The sequence below is a fragment of the Amblyraja radiata genome, chromosome 6 (assembly GCF_010909765.2).
Source record: "Amblyraja radiata isolate CabotCenter1 chromosome 6, sAmbRad1.1.pri, whole genome shotgun sequence".
Taxonomy (NCBI): Eukaryota; Metazoa; Chordata; class Chondrichthyes; order Rajiformes; family Rajidae; genus Amblyraja; species Amblyraja radiata.
This window is the reverse complement of record NC_045961.1, coordinates 34,045,207-34,062,157: the sequence shown is the minus strand read 5'-3', so window position 1 is coordinate 34,062,157 and position 16,951 is coordinate 34,045,207. Positions and strand designations below refer to the sequence as shown.

General features: G+C 42.6%; 1 protein-coding gene across 1 annotated transcript; it reads left to right on the top strand.

Annotated features, from left to right (window-relative positions):
• The first annotated feature begins 5 nt into the window (after nucleotides 1-5).
• prss23 (serine protease 23) lies at nucleotides 6-16,017 on the top strand. Its single transcript, XM_033022463.1, has 2 exons — nucleotides 6-365; nucleotides 14,657-16,017. Exon 2 carries the CDS (start codon nucleotides 14,673-14,675, stop codon nucleotides 15,789-15,791), a length of 1,119 nt encoding a protein of 372 aa, XP_032878354.1. The 5' UTR covers nucleotides 6-365; nucleotides 14,657-14,672; the 3' UTR covers nucleotides 15,792-16,017.
• Nucleotides 16,018-16,951: the final 934 nt, after the last annotated feature.

Genomic DNA, 16,951 nt, shown 5'->3' with positions numbered 1-16,951 from the left:
GTTGCCTGGACCCACGTGATGCCGAAGACACACAACACAGCGAGACCCAGGAGAAAGTCCAGGGAATAAACTTCCCCTGGAACTTGTGTTGAAGGTTTAGTGGGGACAGGCATCAGCAGTTGTCCGGGGCGGATCTCACAGCTTCATGAAAATAAACAACCGAGCAGGAAACATTTCAACTCGTGTACATAGGAAAATAATCCAACAAGAATCCCCTCCCTGCCTATAAAGTGTTGAGCATCCTGCCAGGGAACTTCATATCTACGGGATCTGAGCGCAGAATGAAAGACTGTGCACCTGTAAGGGTATAAGCGACGTCGCCGAGAAACAGAAGCAACGTGCGAATAGCCTTTTAAAATAGCGTGGTAAGAAATCTTCGCCGACTTTGTCGGAGTTTGTGATTTTGTGCGTTGATAATGTGGGTGTTTTGAGTTCCGAGTGGCAGGCAGTGCACTCAGTGAGGTGACTGGAAGTGAACCGGCGGACCCTGGTGAACTGGTGATCCCGTCAAGCTCCCAGTTAATTGAAATTAGAAGCACGGATTTCAACTATCAGTCTAAATAGGTTTTAGATTTTGAGCAGCTCTCGTTCTCATTGATATTTATTCCCTTCAGCAGACTCTGGTGAATATGTTCTGCTTCCTTCCACCTGTCCACAGATGCTGCCCGACTGAACAAGTCTTAACAGCATTTTTGTTTCCTGTTTTCCCCCCTGATTTCCACTACCTGCAGGTTGTTGCTTTTCATTTATTTATGAATCTGAGGTGACAGATCTGTAAATAACATTTTTCACTGACGCGATCCAATACCAATGTATTTCTACTTACTGCATTGAAGGAAAGGCCGAGGAGGTGCTCTGAGCTGCGTTCTGTAACTGATCGTAAAACTTTCATAATCTCACTGGCGACGGGCCTTGCCCACAATTGCTCCCAGAAGGGCTCCACTGAGCCGCGCTTCGCGTTGTGCTGAAAGCGGCCTCGCCGTCTCCGTGCGCTGGGTGTGGCGCCGCATGGCGGGCGCTCAATATTTTTGTGTTAGTGTGAGTGCAGGTTGTGCGGCGGCTTAAACTAAAGGGAAGGCGCGTACTTATTCCTTCTACAAAGGCTCGTAAATAGTTGCTATCAAATAGTTGGTCCATGACCTCCCTGTCCTCCCCCAAACACACTTATCCTCTCCACATTGAAGACTATTGGGCTCTCCCTTATCCCACTGAGGAGGTTGGGGGTGGATTGAGACGGCGAGGTTTGCCTGGTGCCGTCCCTCCCCAGACAAGAGCGCGCCGCAGGGCGCACATTCAATGCAATGCCACTGGGAAATACCCCCGCATTTATTTTACATTCCACAGTGATTATTGCAAGTTCAAATTGACTTTCTTTATATTGCATAGTTTTCTTTGTATTGTTTTGTATTCCCCTCAGGGTTTAAAGTATTAAACGCAGTAGGGGTTCGGCTGTCGCTCGGACCCCTGGCTAGTCCATTTTCAAATCCTGAGAGATAACAATGATTCAGAGTTTTGGGTTTGTTGTGGTTACGCTATTTTCCCAGGATTGAAACATACAGCGTCCTCCATAATGTTTGGGACAAAGACCCATCATTTATTTATTTGCCTCTGTAATCCTCAATTTGAGATTTGTAATTGAAAGAAAATCACATGTGGTTGAAGTGCACATTGTCAGATTTTGTTAAAGGCCATTTTGATACATTTTGGTTTCACCATGTAGAAATTACAGCTGTGTTTATACATGCCCCCCCCCCCCATTTCAGGGCACCATAATGTTTGGGACACATGGCTTCACAGGTGTTTGTAATTGTTCAGGTGTGTTTAATTGCCTCCTTAATGCAGGTATAAGAGAGCTCTCAGCACCTAGTCTTTCTTCCAGTCTTTCCATCACCATTGGAAATTTTTATTGCTGTTTATCAACATGAAGACCAAAGTTGTGCCAACAAAAGTCAAATAAGCCATTATGAGATTGAGAAACAAGAATAAAACTGTTAGAGACATCAGGCAAACCTTAGGCTTACAAAAATCAACTGTTTGGAATATCATTCAGAAGAAAGAGAGCACTGGTGAGCTTACTAATCGCAAAGGGACTGGCAGGCCAAGGAAGACCTCCACAGCTGATGACAGAAGAATTCTCTCTGTAATAAAGACAAATCCCCAAACACCTATCCGACCTATCAGATACACTCTTCAGGAGTCAGGGATGGATTTGTCAATGACCACTGTCCGCAGAAGACTTCATGAACAGAAATACAGGTGCTACACTGCAGGATGCAAACCACTGGTTAGCTGGAAAAATAGGATGGCCAGGTTACAGTTTGCCAGGAAGTACTTAAAAGACCAACCACAGTTCTGGAAAAAGGTCTTGTGGACAGATGAGATGAAGATGAACATATCAGGGTGATGGCAAGAGCAATGTTTGGAGCAGAGAAGGAACTGCCCAAGATCCAAAGCATACCACCTCATCTGTGAACCATGGTGGTGGGGGTGTTATGGCCTGGGCATGTATGGCTGCTGAAGGTACTGGCTCACTTATCTACATTGATGATACAACTGATGATACATTGATGATACAACCACATGGTAGTAGCATAATCAATTCTGAATTGTATTGGCACATCCTATCTGCTCAAGTTCAAACAAATGTCTCAAAACTCATTGGCCGGCGGTTCATTCTACAGCAAGACAATGATCCGAAATATACTGCTAAAGCAACAAAGGAGTTTTTCAAAGCTAAAAAATGGTAAATTCTTGAATGGCCAAATCAATCACCAGATCTGAACCCAATGAGTATGCCTTTTATGTGCTGAAGAGAAAACTGAAGGGGACTAACCCCCAAAACAAGGTCGGGTCTCCCGTGCAGGGAGAGATTTAAAAGTTACCCCCACCCCCCCACACCACCCCCACCCCCCCACACACATACCCCAACAAAAATAACAAAAACTACATAAAAACATAAGACATAAAATAATAAAAACGCAGACAGACTGCAGAGGCCGCTGCTGACGAAAGTCGCGCCGCCCACCGGCGTCATTGCACTCAAGTAGTCATTGCATGCAAAGGATATGCAACAAAATACTAAACATGACTACTTTCATTTATATGACATTGCTGTGTCCCAAACATTATGGTGCCCTGAAATGGGGGGACTATGTATAGACACTGCTGTAATTTCTACATGGTGAAACCAAAATGTATAAATATGGCCTTTATTAAAATCTGACAATGTGCACTTTAACCACATGTGATTTCTATTACAAATCTCAAATTGTGGAGTACAGAGGCAAATAAATAAATGATGGGTCTTTGTCCCAAACATTATGGAGAGCACTGTACCATAATCAGTATCTGAGTTTAGCCAAGAGCGAGTTAAGTCCCATAAGCTGCCATCATCATTCCCATTGTATTAACGCAAGGGGCCAGAAGTATTGTTCTCGTAAGATTAGATTTTCATAGTGATGTTCAAACTTGTGAATAGTTTTGGGAAAACTGTTTTAGCCAACTGGAAGATCAAGTGACTGGGAGGCACAGATGTCAAATAATTGAAAAAATATGCAGATAATTCTTTTTGACATGATCTGGAATTGATTGGGTACAAAAATGATGGTAATTGATTCATTGGCAACTTTCACAAAGAAATTGTCTGGTGCTTTAAAAAGAAATAATTGCAAAATTCAAGTAAGGAGAAGAAGAATGGAATGTTTCTTATGCATTCACCCCCTCCTCCAATGGGAGTTAGCACAAGTGTGATGAACTGAATGGGTTTTTGGAATATTTAAATTATACTATTGTTTTTTGATTCTTCAAGTGCTTTTTATCCTCATTTGTATCAACTCCTCACCAAGTTCCATGACACAGCACCTTGAACAATTTGTGTCGGAAGGAACTGCAGATGATGGTTTTAACTGAAGATAGACACAAAATGCTGGAGTAACTGATGCCTGTCCCGCTGAATTACTCCAACATTTTGTGACTATCTTCACCTTGAACAATTTCTCTGGTTGTCTGAGATTTCTTCCAGTTTACTGAAATTCCTCTTTCCCCATCAGTTGAAACAGGTAAATTTTAACCAGCTGTACTGTGGAGCATACTCTCTAGTTCATTTTATTTCTTATTCTTGCTTACTGCCACTCCTTCCCCCAAGACAAAAGCCAATAATCATCACTATTTTACTTCAAACAGTAATTTCTAGATCCTGACTCTGTCCTTTTCAATTCCATTGACACCAAACCATTTGATATTACCAACCACACTTTTGACTCCCATCCAGTCTTATCTTGCTCTTTCCATTGCCATGATTTAATTTTCTCCCCACTATTCTTTTTAGTTTTAGTTTTAGAGATACAGCGCGGAAACAACCAACTCCACACCAACTAGCGACCCCCACAAATTAACATTATCCTACACACACTAGGGACAATTTACACATACACCAATTAACCTATTAACCAATTAACATGCACGTCTTTGGAATGTGGGAGGAAACCGAAGATCTTGGAGAAAATCCACGCGGTCACGGGGAGAACGTACAAACTGTCCAGACAGCACCTGTAGTCGGGATCGAACCCGGGTCTCTGGCGCTGCAAGCACTGTAAGGCAGCAACTCTACTCCTGCGCCACCGTGGCAGTATTCTTCTGCACCTCTGGGGAGTGCAGTACCAGTCTGAGTGCAATTGGTTTAAATTCTGTAAATTTTATTGCACATTCATATTCATTGTTCATCGTAAGTGATGGGACAGAAAAAAACACTTTAATGTGGGATGCAGCAACAAAAAAAGGAACTTCAATTTTACCTGTGAACATGTGTGCTCTTGAGATCCTAACATTAATTTAGTGTCAAAACAGCTGACAGCTGAAATGGAGAAACGAGGAATGCAGATACTGGTTTGCCAAATATGAGACAGTGCTGGAGTAAAGTCCTGGCCTGAATCGTCACCTATTCTTGTTCCCCAGAGATGCTGCCTAACCTGCTGAGTTACGCCAGCACTTTGGGTCTTTGACCATTGGTGAGATTGAAGTAACCCAGCGTGCAGATATAATCAAAAGAAAGGTGTGCCCCTGTCTCTAAGCGTGTACTGATTCAGCATGTCACTGAATACTCCAATAAACTTCAACAGATGGCCTGTAGAATGTATCCTGACTGTTTGCACCATGTCCTGGCAATTCAAATGCACAGGAACACAAGAGGTTGCAGATTGTGGTGCACTCAGGCCAATCCATCACTGGTGCATCCCTCCCCCACCATCAAAAGCATCTGCCTGAGGCTCTATCTTGAGAAGGCGGCATCTATTATCAAGGAACCCCACCATCAGGGATATGCTCTCTTCTTGCTCCTACCATTGGCAGGAGGTGCAGAAGCCTGATGTTGTGCAGCACCAGGTTTAGGAACAGATACTTTTCTACGACCGTCAGGTTCTTGAACTGACCTGCACAATCCTAATCCTCTATTGGTAACGGTACACTAGGGACAACCTCTTGTGCCATCAAGGACTTGTTTTTCCAATTGTGTTTTGCACAATAATTTTTTTGCAGTCTTTTGCTGTCTGGCAGAATTTATGTGTAATTTATTTGTGTAGAATTTGTTTTTGTGTATTGTCTGTATGCCTGTGATGCTATTGCAATCTAGATCTTAATTGCACCTTTACCGCACTGTATTTGTGCTATGGCAGTAATCTTGACTTGACGGCACAGTATGGGACCATTACAGCACTCTCATCCTTGGATTTAGAAATAGTGAGACTAGGAGGCGGAGAAGCTCAGCTGGACTTTTTAACATCTGCAGCATTCATACTGCTAAGAAACAGAACTGCACTTTTGTGAATTGCGTGGGATTATTAACCTTTTCACAGAACTCAAATATGTGATTTGTCATCTCTTTGGTAAATGCATGATTCAGTTGCCCTGAAGGATTGCCGAAAGGGCAAATTTGAAATGAAATAATTCCATTATTCTCCAAGTTTGTCTGTGTGCAGCTCTAAAGTACTGAAATTTGCATATTCATGGCCTCTTGTTTTGCAGTTGTTACCTAATGTTTTAATTTTGAGAAAATTAAATTTACTATTGATACAATCTATGATCTATACAATTATATTCTGTTTATTGTGTCCGCATTCTCTACTTAAAGCAATACACAAGAGAAAATGCAGTGTAACATTTTCTTTTTAACTTTGTACGGTAAGAGCTTTTTGATGTGAAATGAATAGTTGATTATTAATATTCATGGAAATTTTTGAAATTGGAAGTATTTCTTATTTTCCTCCAATTTGAATGTTAAAGAACTCACAGCAATAATGTTGAAGGAAAGATAGCCACACCCAGGGGCGGAAATCGCTATCAAAACATGGGGTGGCCACAATTTCTTGGTGGCCGCACATATGTGCACACACACATGCACACGCACACGAGGCTTCGGCTGTGGCCCTGTGGACGGTAACATCGGGAGCTAACCTGGTTAATGACCAACTCCGAACTCCAGCAACTGCAGCTTCATCTGTCCTGAATTGTGGAGCTGGAATTGGCCCCTTCATGGGGCCTTTCATCGCCCGGCGCGGCTTAAAATCGGCCAGCCTCGATCGTCTCGATACAAGGCGATGAAAGGCCCCGCGAACGGGCCGATTCAGCTCTTAGAAAGCGTCTGATACCCGCTTGAATCTTTCAAAATAACACTTAAACAAATAAAATTGAAGCAAATAAAGGCAAACAAAAGAACCAACCTTGGAGGGGGAAGAAAGATTGGAAAAAACATACTAAATAATGCGAGTGACCTGAATGAGTGACTTACCTGCAAGCCAGCCAGAAAACCTGTTCGACTGGAGCCCTTAATGACCTGACCCATTTAAATCCAATACCGTTTAAATCTTTCCCATCCACCAATACATCCAATTAGTTCAAATGGTAATTGTACTCGCATCAGACAGCTTTAAGAAATTCTCCGTGAATATCTTCAGTAACACTTGAATGTCAAAACACAATTGGTGACACATCGTGTTAATACGATGTTAATAGAAACAATTAAGAAGCACTTAACAGTGACATTTCAAAATCTGGATTACAAAACATGGGGGGGGGGGCGGGATTGTCCCCCACCTCTCAAAACATGGGAGAGACGTGTGTCCTCCCCATCCCCCCCTGGGGTTTCCACCCATGGCCACACCCCAATGTAACATCATCAATACATACATACAGAAACTGGAAATACATCAAAATGATCTGAGCAGATGAAGCTGAAATGAAAGAGGAGACCAAGGTTGGATGAAGAGAGTGGCCACAATGTGAGCAAGGGATAAAAGACCACCAATCAACAACATAACCAAGTCCTGCATGATGGGGAGGACTGGAAAAACGAAGTATATGTTGGTGTGGCACATACTTGTCACAGGGCTGTTTCTTGTGTACCAATTTACGTGTTTGTGTAAGAAATACCTACTACATGTCCATAGTCTCAATTTTCAGGGCGACAGCCAAGTTCTCCTGGTAGGAATTTATTAGAGAAGATTGGTTAACAGAGTTTGGACACCTGACTTTTTTTTTTTCTCTTTGTAAGCCTATAATACCAATTGGTAGAAGTGGCTAGTTGGCCTGCTCCAGAAGGTGATGGAGAAGGTGTTGTGGAGAAGTCAGTGACTTCCCTATGGACTGATCAGCAATTGTAAGTAGCAAAGCTCAGCAGCTGGAGTGATCCTGGGGTTATGGATGCTAAGGCATTGAGTACAGATGAGCTAGAAATGGACAGGTTTTTGAATGCTTCATCCATTGAGCGATTATATGGATTTAAACGGAATGTGAAATAAATGTAGATTGATCATTGTTGTAGTAGGTGGAATATATTTGATCAAATGACCTGCTGCTGTCCGAGCAAACCCAGCCCCTGAGTTTGTCTGAGACTGTTTTCGTTTGTTATCAGATGTGATGATGTGAAGTGTAATGGTGGTGGGATGGGATATGGCACAGGATTTTGGAAGTAGCTTGCCTTTTGCCTATGCATTGGCTGAATCTTTGTCTGTAACATTTTAAAAACAGAGAAGTCATGGAAATGTGCTGCATTCACAAAACACTAAACCAGAGGTGGGAAGCAGTTGAGTCAGAGGAAATGTCAAGACACCCGAAGGAGTTGAGTGAAATCTGCAAATGCTTGAACAATAGCAAATGAAATTCAGTGTAAACAACAGCCCTTCCACAAGTAGCAAAGGACTGTTTGAACACAACACCTTTTGCAGAGATTTTGTATTAAACTAGATGTACTAACCAATTCAAACTTTGCCTTTTTGACATTTTTACATTGTCCAGTTATTCCTCGACAACAGTGAATAAGGCACAGAGCATCGTTTCACTGTCCGATTTTATATGTTACTAGACCAGTGGGACCCGTTGCGTCCCTGTCACATGGGAGGTTTGGTCCCTCAATGCAATACCCGTTCCCCCAACCCAATATTCCACCACTCACCAATAGCTCCCAACTGCATAGGAGCAGCTCATTTCCCCTTATCCCCCTGCACTCCCTCCCCCTCCTCTTCATCCTCCCTCTTTTTAAACTTTAAAAAAAATGCAAGCACTTGTTGCCAGGACTTAAAAAAAAAAAATCCAATTCCACTTCCCCTGCCACCCCTAGCACTTCCTCCTTCTCCTGTTCGGTCTCCCTCTGTCAGGACTCAGCGCTCTGTGATTGCAACACTGCTGTGTTCAAGTCATTCTTTCTCAAACTGGATTTTGTAAAGTTAAAAATGTGAATAACGTAAAATATAACATCAGTCTGAATGATACATGATGAAAACACACCACAAGACATTGTGAGTAAGGTGGTGCAAAAATTGTAGCGCTATTGTGTACCGTTTTGGCGTAATTTCAGGGTCTCACTCACACGCAGACATCCAAACAAACAAGATGATAGTTTTAGTAATATATAGATATTCTTAAGCTTCTCTTGTGTTTACCTCTCGCAAGACCAACCAGTTATCAATGTTAAATTGAATATTTGGGTCGGAGCTTCAATGTAATGGGATGCAGCATCTCTGGAGAGGAATGGGTGATGTTTCGGGTCAGGAGGAGGGTCAGAAGGAGGGTCTCGACTCAAAGCGTCACCTATTCATTTTCTCCTGAGATACTCCCTGACCCGCTGAGTTACTCCAGCATTTTGTCTATCTCGGGGTAGAGTGCTTGATTTAACAAGTGACAGTCACTTGGACTATGTAACCTGCCCGTGGAAACCGAGAGTGATTAGAACCTTGCTCCTGCAGGTGATTGTCACTCTAAATGAAGAAAGTTGATTTTCGTGCTACTGAAGTGTTCTCTGAGGAATCCTTTTTGGTATAGAGCACTTCTTCCCAGTTTTACATTTTCTGGGATCAAAACAGGGAGTTTATGGAAGAACTTCATGCTAACCCAAAATAGATTTGTTGCATTGTACAGTACTACTATCTATGGGAAGTACTACTACTATCTATCTATCTATGGGTTGTGTGGAGAAAACATGAGTGCAGCAGAATGGTGCCAGGTTTTAAAATATTGTCATCTCTTCAACATGGTAGGTGGAATTCATCATCTACATCATCTCTTCAACATGGTAGGTGGAATTCATCATCTACATATTTTGTTATCTTCGGTTGTTGGGTTACGAAGTATACTTTTATCATTTTTGCGTTGGTTTGGCTTATTTCGCTAACAAAATGAGAAGTAATTTGATTTTATTGCAATTACAATATTGATTTTTTTAAAGATTTAATTCAATTTGAATTACTCAATCCAACTAACCTGCCTCAGTGCATTTCTTTCCCAATCTCTCAAGTGGCGAGTTGTGGAGGCATACAGAGTAGGAAACAGGTCATTCAACCCACCAAGTCTAAGCCATCAAGTACCATACAGAGTAATCAGGACTTTTGCTTAACTTTTTTTCCCTGTTGCCAGCCGGGCAACCTTGGCAGCTTTTTAGGTTGCCAAATGACAGCTTAGGTGGTCATTTAAGACGGTTTGCATGACGCGTGCGATAATGTGCTCGGACGCAGTGCGGAGTTACCAGTCGGAATTATGCTCAATGAAGCATTCACATATTATTTCTGCTTCAAATAAAGTCACAAACTAAACATATTCACCAATCAAGACATGATATATACCATAATGACATGCAGCAAAATTATAATACAGTATCTCAACTCTTTTTACACATTGCAATTAATGCAATTTATATTAGTTCTTTCCACTTCCAAACTAAAATGTGGTTGGATTATTCAGCATATGATCAACCTGTGTCAATAAATCCTGGACCATGGTGACATATATGCTTAACCATGCACACTACAGATTGATGCAAGCATGTTTTCTGTGAAGGACTGAAAATTACCATAACATGGCCATAGCATGGGTCGTTATTGCTATTGGTACAGAAACAATCTCGCTTCCCACATAATTTATCCACAAAAAAATATACAGGTTGCAAGGAAATTTCTATAGGCATTTTATGATAATAGCTGTTAAAACCGACTATACCCATCTGACAGGTTAAACATTACACTAACTGACAAGAGATGGCCAAAGGACATAACTGCAGCAAATGTTATTTTGGTAATATATTTGAAGGTGTTAAAACGCCACATTACCAGACATTTAGATTAGATGTACGTGTTGTGAACAGCAATGAAGATGCCCAGTTTGTAAGCACCAGATTTAAATAAAATTATTGATAAACGCTTTTTCCATCATTCCCACTTCAGAATTAACGTTAAAATTTCAACTGAAATATCTCCTGACCAGATTTATGATGTATATGATCGACTGTGGAAGTAAAACCTGGATAAATCCAACGTATAGTTGTGAATGTTTCTCATTAAATAACTACAGTACTGATACTCCATATTAAGAGCATTGATTTGCCGTTAAAATGAATTCTGTAATAACCTGTCAATGGCAGCAGTGACAATCGAACACTGCGGTTTTAATCTTTCACGTGTCCACAATATAATTAATCCATCTTTATGGACTAAAACAAACATTTCCAGCACAATAGGGTCAGGGAGGGGTGTGTGTGTGAATCAGTGCGGGGTGCATAGATGGCGGGGGTGGGGGGTTAGAAGGCAGCCGGTGCAGAATGGATGGATTGAGGCCGGTGAATCAGTACGTGTTGGTTGGCATAGGTAAAATTGTGAGGGGAGAGCATGGGGGATGTCAGTGGTGTTGAATGTGGGGGGGGGGGGGTTCAGTAGGGGATGGATGGGGGTAGACAAAAGTGCTGGAGAAACTCAGCGGGTGAGGCAGCATCTATGGTGCGAAGGAAATAGGCAACGTTTCGGGTCGAGACCCTTCTTCAGACTGTTCCCCCCATTCTTCTTGAATGGGAGGATCAGTACAGGATGGATGGGGGGGGGGATCAGCGCAGGATGGACGGGGGGGGGATCAGTACAGGATGAATGGAGGGAGGTGGGTCAGTACAGTGTGGATCGGAGGGTCTGTGCAGGATGAATGTGGGATCACTACAGGATGAATGAGGGGAAGGTGCAGGGTAAATGGAGGGTGGGTCAGTACGGGATGAATGCGTGGATTAGTACAGGATGGATGGGGGATCAGTACAGGATGGATGGAGGAGAAGTGCAGGATGGATGGGAAGGGGGGTAAGTACAGGATGAATTGTGGGGTCAGTGTAGGATGGATGGGGGGGTGGCAGGAGAATCAATGCAAGGTAGATAGGGTGATCAGCGCAGGATGAATAGATAGGGGGGGGGTAGATGGGGAGGGGAGCACAGGGGATGTCAGTGAGGACTGAATAGAGGCGGGAATGGGGATCAGTGCAGGATGGAGAGGAGGGGTTCCAGGATAAGGGACGGGGGGTGGTGGGGACGTACAAGAGAGAGAGAGAGAGAGGGGGGGGGTGAGGTGGGGAGGAAGGAAGGTCAGCGATCCTCGGACAACATGCTTTGGCAGTTGGGATTTCCTCGCCACCGCCTCCCTCCTCCGCCAGCCAACAGCAAGGTGCGGGGCCGAGCGGAGCAGCTCAAAGATCCTATGGCTATAGGATCTATGGTGCAGCTGCTTCAGAACGGTCGGAGCGAATGACAGGTCCCGCACAGCGGCAGCTACAGCGGCTCCATCTCCTCCTCCTCCCTGATAGAGGACGCTGCTTGCAAATCCGCTAACGGCGCTTTCAAAACTAACCCTCCCGCACGCCGAGGCAGGGAGGATGATGGAGGGAGGGGAGGCCTCGGCTTGCGGGAGGGTTTGTTTTGAATGCGCCGTTAACGGGTTTGCAAGCAGCAGCCCTTAACAGGGCGGGTTGCGGGAGGAGGAGGAGGTGGAGCCACTATCGCAGCCGCTGCTGCCGCTGTTCGGGGCCTGTCATTTGCTCCGACCGTTCGTCACCCCGCACCTAGTATCTTTGCCCCGCGCGACAGCCGTCGCCGACACGAAACGTCGCGTTCCTTTTCTCCAGAGATGCTGCCGGACCCGCTTACTCCAGTTTTTTGTGTCTATCTTCGGTATAAACCAAGTTGCCAAGCCTGGCAAAATGACTCACCGTTTAGGTTGCCCGGCGGCACTTTGGGTGGTCAGTGGCACCCGGGCAACCGCTAATTTCGAGCCCTGTATCATGAAGCTGTGGAGGTATTCCTTGGCCTTCCAATCCCTTTGCGATTAGTAAGATCACCAGTGCTCTCTTTCATCTTAATGATATTCCAAACAGTTGATTTTGGTAAGCCTAAGGTTTGGCTGATGTCTCTAACAGTTTTATTCATGTTTTAATACAATACAATACACTCAGCTTTATTCATCACATTGCACTTTAGTGCAAGTGAAATGAATTTGCCAGCAGCGGTACAATGATAAAGAACACACAAAAACACACAAAAGATTTAACACAAACATCCACCACAGTATTCATCACTGTGGTGGAAGGCACAATATTTGGCCAGTCCTCCTCCATTTTCCCCCGTGGTCGGGACCTCAACCCTCCGCAGCCGTCGCTGCGGGCGTCCAGATGTACAGACAGGTGAAAGTCCAGGTAAGTCCAGAATCGGCTCTTCCCCACCGGAGACCGCCGAGGGCTCGCCCGCTCCCCGCCGAGAGACCACGCTGCGCCTGTGGCTGAAGCCCCGGGCGCGTCTCCAGGAAAGGCCGCCTGATCCTCGATGTTAGGCCACGGGGGAGGCGACCTGGAAAAAGTCGCCTCTCCATGGAGGAGGCGACCAAAACGGTGTCCCCTTTACCTCCCCCCACACAAGACACACAAAGAACCATTAAAAACATACATTAAAACACACAAAAAAAAGAAAAAAAGTTGAAAAAACTATCACGCTGCTGACAGGGCTGCCGGCTTGTAGTGCCCCCATCCAGTCTCATAATGGCTTCTTTGACTTCATTTGCATAATTTTGGTCCTCATTGATAAACAGCAATAAAAGTTTCCAAAGGTGATGGAAAGACTGGAGGAAAGACAAGGTTCAATGAGCTCTCTTATACCTGCATTAAGGAGGCAATTAAACACACCTGAGCAATTACAAAGCCATGTGTCCCAAACATTATGGTGCCCTGAAATGTGAGGACTATGTATAAAGACAGCTGTAATTTCTACATGGTGAAACAAAAATGTTAAAAAATGGCCTTTATTAAAATCTGACAATGTGCACTTTAACCACATGTTATGTTTTCTATTATAAATCTCAAATTGTGGAGTACAGAGGCAAATAAATAGATCTTTGTCCCAAACATGGAGGGCACTCTATTTTTAGAACTTTGTCTATAAGATTTTTAGCATTTATAATATTTGTTTACTTATAATTAAGGTTTTCTTCCAATGCCAACTGGCCATTAAGATCTTTCCAATACAGATTTTTAACCCTTTTGGATTTGTAGACTATTTTCAATGTTCATGTAAATTGAATTCTACATTCTAAAAACTGACGAGGGACCATTAGTTCTTTCCAGATGGTGAGAGAGACTTTTGTTTACATTTTATTAAAGTATCAAATGTCTGAAACACCCATCTCAAATTTGGCTAAAACGAAATGCTCAGAATCTGTGATCGTCATAAAACTGGAAAACAAAGGTTGCTTAATGGATTGTGCAAGATGTAACCAATGACAGCAGTTTAATCTACTATTTTGCTGTGAATTGTTTCCCTTTCAATTTCTCACTCCACATAAGGGAAGCAATATGAGTTGAATGGCCAATTACCTTAGGGAAAAATACATTGCAAGGAACTTGCATGTGGAATTTAATTTAAAATCAGATCGGGTTAAATTAAGAGTAATTGCTGTTGGTTTTCTGCCTTGCTGATTTTGTAGGCACTTATGGGACTGGACAGTTGGTGTAAATTAAATAAAATTGGATCATGGAACTGTTCCAGAATTGTTTCTGCATTCCATTTATTTTTAATATGTTCATAAAATGTTTGGCACTTAACAGCTCAATTTGATGACCTTGTTTTTCGACCCATTATGGCAACAACTTGACATAAGAACTTTAAACATGAGCCATTCAAGTATATTTTTCCCAGCTGAGGTTTGTTAATGTTAAGGTTACTGATGGGCAATTTCTCAGTGAAAGAAATTGACGTAACATTTGGAGTCGGCCAGTAGAATGCTGGAGCTACCTATTTAATATTTCTTGAGTGCTGTTATGTTAAACTGTGCGAGTATGGAGTTCAAGAATGTCACTAACAAAAGTCTGTTTTTTCAACAGTTCATCACAAATCAGCATGGTGGCTTTGCCAACTCTTTTCATTTTGCTTTGTTGCGTTAAGTATGTGATAATGCACAAGAATGAATGGCAGAAGACCTATGTACCTGTGGTTTATCCGAAGGCAACTTTCCAACTGCACAATGCACATTTTGAGGGCAAAACCAACCTGAAAGTCACCTCGCCATGTGGATTAGACTGTCACAAAAGAGCACCTCTGCCAACCTATGAAAAACTGAAAGAATATTTGTCTTATGAAACTTTGTTCTTAAATGGGAGCAGAACTCTCACGGATGTGGACATCTATGGTTTCATTGATGCTGATTTGGAAAATGAACGAAACCGCAGAAATGGTATAAGAACGAAAAGACAGATCTTTGGTTTGGATAGTCGATTTAGCATTATGGCGAGAAAATTCCTGTTCCTTTATCCTTTTTCAACTTCGGTGAAAATCTCCACGGGTTGCTCTGGGACTTTAGTATCTGAGAAGCACGTTCTAACTGCGGCCCATTGTATTCACGATGGCAAGAATTACGTGAAGGGTGCACGCAGGATGAAAGTTGGATTTTTTAAACCGCAACAGAGAGAGATGGGGAGAGCTGTAAATCAAATCAACTCTATTCTTCCAGAAAAAGCTAGATTCCATTGGATAAGAGTGAAGCGGTCACGCATTCCAAAGGGATGGATCAAAGGTGCAGCAAACGATATTGGCATGGATTATGACTATGCAATTCTGGAATTGAAAAGGCCTCATAAGAAACCCTTCATGAAAATTGGAGTGACTCCTCATCGGGAGAGGTTGCCTGGAAGCCGGATTCACTTTTCTGGTTTTGACAATGATCGTCCTGGAGATCTTGTTTATCGTTTCTGCTTGGTCAAAGATGAAACGTATGACCTTCTGTATCAGCAATGTGATGCTCAGCCAGGTGCCAGTGGTTCAGGTGTTTACATCCGAATGTGGAATAGGCAAATTCGGAAATGGGAGCGAAAAGTGGTTGGAATATTTTCGGGTCACCAGTGGGTGGATAAGAATGGTATTCAACAAGATTACAATGTAGCTGTTCGGATTACTCCTCTGAAATACGCACAGATTTGTTACTGGATTAAAGGAAATTTTGTTGACTGTAGGGATGGATGAGATATTAGTTTTTGCTCTGCTTTTGCAACTGTGTGCTTTGCAAGCTAGTGTACACTTGTACCACAAATATTCAATTCCAGAATCTAATTTACTGTGGGCACAATTATTCTGGTAAACCAAATGACAAAAAATTATTAAAGTGGTGATCAATAAGAATAGCGGGAGGGAGACAAAGCTTAATAATGCTTGTAACTTCAGACTACTGATTGCTTCTGCAGGCTATTTTTTTAAATGCATTCAGTACCTTATTACATAATTCCTTGTCGCTACCTTTTATGAAGTTCAAATTATTTGACTAAAGTTACTTAAAGCATCAAATGTCTTTTGAAACATACTTTAATTGAATTTTAAAAGTTTGGACGAACTTGCTTCATGTCTCTGCATTTATAATGGAGGGAAAACATATCTTATTAGACTAGTTTATTTTTCCCATAAAATGTGGGAGGTATGGTTTAAAAGCACCAAGGCTGTTTACAGATTTTGAAATCATGTTGTCATACTATTGGTCTGCAGCGGATCATAATCCCAAGACAATCTATAAATTACAATTACATGATGTAGTGTAAATGTGTAACTTTTTTAGAGATGTCTTTAACTTTAATAGCCCTTAACTTTAATAGGTCTTCAAAATTGCACATCTTGTACTTGCACAAATGAGACTGCAAATATTAATCGGATTCATAATGTAATATAATTAGCAATGATGCCACAGGGTTGCCTTTGAATCCAACTTGAGGGGGGGGGGGGGGGGAGCACCGGCAGCACATCCTGTCGTTCAAGTGTACACGAAAGAGAATGTTGAACCTATCATATAAAGTATCAATCAAATGATCTATTTTGCCCTAGATTGTATCAAGCAATTTGATGTTGCATGCAGATGGGTACATCCTACAGATTCTCAGTTGATGCAAGACCACTTCACATTCTTTGTGCCTTTTTCTCTCTCTATCTTATTTAAAATATACCCAATCACCTGTCCATTTCAAGCAAAATAAAACTGCTGGAGAAACCCAGCTGGTCAAGCAACATCTGTGGAGGAGAATAGACAGACGATGTTTTGGGTCAGTGCCCCTTGAGTAGAAAGAGGTGGGGAAAATGATGGGGCAAGAACTTACAACTGGGTCCAGGAAAGGAGGAATTTACTGGCAGATGCGTTTGGT

Coding starts and splice junctions, on each gene's coding strand:
- prss23 (XM_033022463.1), top strand. CDS start 14,673: ATGGTGGCTTTGCCAACTCTTTTCATTTTGCTTTGTTGCGTTAAGTAT.